At 37.7% G+C, this 4,442-nt stretch overlaps 1 protein-coding gene across 1 annotated transcript in view; it reads right to left on the bottom strand.

The window, feature by feature from the left end:
* LOC104389002 (interleukin-1 receptor type 1-like) overlaps positions 1 to 4,442 on the bottom strand; it is a 26,098-nt gene that overhangs the window by 5,662 nt on the left and 15,994 nt on the right. The window contains exon 7 of the mRNA XM_009997944.1: positions 2,195 to 2,315. Within this exon, the coding sequence (XP_009996246.1) occupies positions 2,195 to 2,315 (121 nt within the window). The remainder of the gene's footprint in view (positions 1 to 2,194; positions 2,316 to 4,442) is intronic.

The following is a 4,442-nucleotide window of genomic DNA, read 5'->3' as shown; positions in this document are numbered from 1 at the left end:
AAAGAGTGGAAAAGGAGGAGCCAGGCTACTTTCAGTAGTGCCTACTAGTAAGACAAGAGAACATGTGTATAAGCTGAAACACTTTCCCATCTGAACACTTTTTTACTGTCAAGAGTAGTCAAACACTGGAGTAGGCTGCCCAGAGAAGCTGTGAAGTCGTCACCTTTCAAACCCAACTTGACACAGCCCTGAGGAACCTACTCTATCTGACCCTGGTTAACCAGGGTGGTGGACTAGACAATCTCAAGAGGTCTCTTCCAACATAAATATTTCTGTGAAGGAAAGATTATTCAACCTGGTAATAACTAGTAATAAGTGTCAAGAGAAGAGTAATCTCCCAGGATTCTTTATACTGATAATGAAGCAGAAACCTTTTTAAGTATACTAGCAGAATTCTCAAGTCTACAGTGTCCACAGTCAATGATACCAAGCTGCTTAAGAAATAATGATGTACAAAATTCACAAAAGCTGAGTGACTCTGCTGTTAAATGACAACAAACCTGGTGATGCTGCCTTTATCTCTGATATCTATTGCTAAGAGATGCTTGGAGATATAACATGCTATTCTGCTAGACACAATCTTGCTCTAAGGTAGATTTACAAGTATAAGGCAGGAGAGGCACCAGTAGAAAGGTACCCACAAACTGGCATCCCAACCCTATATACCAAAGTGACTTGACCTTATGTACTAAAGGAGGAGAATATATTTTGCAGAACATCCTGAAGAACCAGTTTCTATTACATATGTAATTGCCAGTAACTTCTGTCATGGGATGCCAATACTAACCTCAGCATTTTACATGTTCAGATTTGTTCAAGCCAGTTTTAACTTCCCTCCCAGTAGAGGAAAGAGCTACCTCCTAGATGTAAGCCCTCAAGTCCTTAATGTTGGCCATACCTACAGTGTGCTTTGCCACTAGTAAATGCTCCACAAATTTAATTGCTCAGAAATCGCTACTATTTTTTTAATGAAACATTATTATTGCAATCAGAATATTTTCTCAGATACTGAATAAATTAAATTGAACTATTAATCCTAATTAGAACTTGCACAGGATGAGTTTTGCATATACTCATCTCTGCCACAGGAAAATTGTCAGGCAGAGTAGTGATTAGAAATGGATATCACTTCTAAGTAAGTAAAAAAAATTAACAGAGAATCACTTTAAGTTAAATACTTCAAGTGCTTTTCTGGAAGATGTTTGTTAGCAGCACCAAGTTGGTTTCAGAAGAAACTGCAGTTTTAAAAAATATAGACAAAGCTACATAGGGCTGCACACGTGTCTAAACTGATGAAGCTAAGAAACTTCATGCCCTAAAGGCTAATAGACTTAGCTGTGCCTTAAAAACCATAAACTGGGGCCCTAGTATTTGTAGGCCAGCAACCAAATATATAGATCTATAATGAAAGTAATAATTCCCCCAAAGGAACCTAGGGATAAAGCAGAACTATGACTTCTTCTGGAAACCAGATAGAGATGAATGAAAAAGATTATTTTAAAAGCAGTCTACAACCTAAGTCTCCAGCCATATTTTGCACTTTGCGAAGAAACCTGCATGAGTGTGAACTGATCAGCTGAAATTAATTTCTTTATTCTTTTAACTACATTTTTAAGTGTTAAATAAAGAACAGCTGTGATTGATACAATGAGAAAGCAAATAGTATGTCTACATTCTGCTGCAGCACAGACCAGGCACTGAGTAACAGAAATTGCTCATTTTATTAGTCTAATTTGTGCTTAACTCTCCTGAACATAAAAAACCCAAAAACCTAGATGACCTGCAACAAGACCTTCTGTTTTCTTTTCTTGAGGATCAGGAGCTGTGTCTGTACTTAGAAAAGGATTAACTTCGCAAATAAAAATAAGTGGGGTGATTTTTTTTTTCTTTTAACAATCCACTCTTCCCGTATTAATGGCATAAGATAGCTTTAATCTAGTAGCAAAAAAGCATTGCATGAAAACAAATGCATAAATAAACCTTACAAAACTATGTTTCACAACAGGATTATAAAAACCTACATGATTGTGTCATTGCATTTGTATCAGATACATCAGTATTTATGAAAAAATGTTTTGTGTAATGTCCCTGTTGCAGATCTAATCGGCTTTTCAGTGATTACTGACATTTGACTAATAGTCAACTTTACTTCATCCAGAAATTAACTTAAAATTCAGTGTATAAGAATACTTACTCATAAAAGTGTTCCCTGTAGGTGCTATCAAAGCTATCAACATCCTCATCATTAACTTGCCAGAATGGAATCAAGCCATATATGCCACTTGATATATTACATTCCATAACTACATGAGAGCCTGAAAAAAAACAGAACCAAAAACATTTAAATATGGCAATTGAACAATTTAAGGTCTTATAACAGAAGCAGGATCAAGTGATTTGGGAACAGCTGGGAAAAGGAAGGCTATAAAAAACCAAAAAGCACTTACCTTATGAAAAACAGAGTCATTAAAACTCATCTACATGTAATCTTCACTTGGGTGTCTTGAATCTCGATACAAATTCCCTCCTAAATGTAGGTGTCTAAATGTCCACATCTACATCTGAGCTAGATGTCTAAGCTAATAACAGTTCAGCTCTGCTGCAGTCCACAGTAAAGAAGACATCTGGACCTTATCAACTGAATGGCTCGTCAGACTCCACTGAAAGATCTCCAGGGCTCAAATCAGTTGCATGTACATGTATGGTACCCTCCAGCATCCAAGGCATGTGCATGGAGATGGCAGGCTGGACTCCAGGTCTTCAAGAAACCTGCACTGCTAGAGTAGCCATGCTACCCAAAACAGCACTAGACATCTATGTGTAGGCAAGTGAACTGAGTCCTCATTGATAATAGCATGAATTCAGGAACCATGTGTAAACAAATACACACTGGAGCTGCACCCCATTCTTGGTGACCACACATACCTTTACTTCAGATCAGAGTCTTTTTGGCCATCAGATGGTTTCTGAATACTCTCACACTCTGCTCCCAGAACAAGCTCACTTGTCACTTGGGTCCTTTGTCACCAATAGTCTAGACCTTATAGAACGCCTCAGTACTAAGAAAGCAAGCCAAGCTGCAGAACATATTTATTGCCAATGTACCTCAGAAAGCTCCATTTACAGGAAGGGAAGCAGCTTTCTTGGAGTCCTTTCCTTCTGTATTTTACCCATGGAATTTATTATTTGATAGGAGAAGGTGGGCTCTCAATTCACCTACTGTAATGGTCTCAGTGTTTCACTTCCTAGAACCACATCAGATCTAGATGCTTCCACCAAGGGACAGTCTCTATCAAAAGCATGGAATAAACCTTTAGCTCGCATTCAAAGAAGTTACTTGAACAAGAGTTCACACAGAAATCCCAGATGCTCCCCCATGTCTTCCCTCATGTCCTTCACAAAATTAATCACAATAATGATTTTTTCTAAAGATGTCGTTTAATGTGTTGCACAGCTCTCTGAGTGAAAAATTAACCCCCCAAGTGTTCCATGCCCTCCATTTCCATACAGTCAAGAATGTACTGTTAAGTGTCTACACAACCTTCTCCTGCCACGTCTCATTCAAGGTGTTTCCAGGTTCTGATCCACAGCCAGGTATTTAATAGGAGCAAAGATTTTTCTTTTCCAGCATCCCATTAAAGATACCAGACAGAAATTACTACTTTTTAATGGCAATAGCTTCTTATAAAAAAAAAAAAAAAAAAGAACCCAAACTTAACCAGCTTCCTTTAACAGGTTCCTCTATAGCAGGGAATCATTTGTAGTTTTCAGTAGCCACAATAAACCCACTTTGTGGGTGGAGGCTTTGTGTCTCCTTTTAGTCTCAGATGTGACTGCTTTCATAATGTCTGCAAGGCAATCAAGGTTTGTTAACCTTAGCTTGTCCAATAATATCTCAGAAATTATTAATTAATGCAGTGTTCTAGCTCTAACAAATGCTATTCTAAAATATGGAGCCTAAACAAATTTCCCATAACACATCTTAAAAGAGGCTGAGAGTCACAGGCAGCCCCTGGAATAACAATTACTCAAGTCTCCATTTTCTCAGCAAGTACCACAAAGTATTAAGAAAATTCTAAAGGATGTCTTCAGTAAATTAATGAGCCTTTTATGAACCTATGCAGATCAGATTCCTTCTGAGTAGAGGCTGCACTGGTAAGGATTTTTCTGAATTCAATGGGAAGTTGTAACCAATTACCAGTCTAAAACTGGGGACAGTATTTACATGATATTTTAATGAATGAGAGATGCAGTACAGGGAAGCCCACTGTAATATTACTTCATTTCTTCCACATCTACAACTAAAAAGGAAAAGGAAAGTTCTCACACAAAGGTTAGGATTGTGCGAGTTAAAAGTTACTGTAGCAAGTCTCCCTATTTCAAAGATCTGGTGAAAAAAAATCCTTAGTAGTTGAAGAGCACAAATAAAGCTTTTCAGGCAT

The sequence above is a fragment of the Chaetura pelagica genome, unplaced genomic scaffold (genome assembly GCF_000747805.2).
Source record: "Chaetura pelagica isolate M959 unplaced genomic scaffold, ChaPel_1.0 scaffold123, whole genome shotgun sequence".
Taxonomy (NCBI): domain Eukaryota; kingdom Metazoa; phylum Chordata; class Aves; order Apodiformes; family Apodidae; genus Chaetura; species Chaetura pelagica.
Note: the sequence above shows the minus strand (reverse complement) of the source record. Positions and strands in the feature narration are given on the sequence as shown.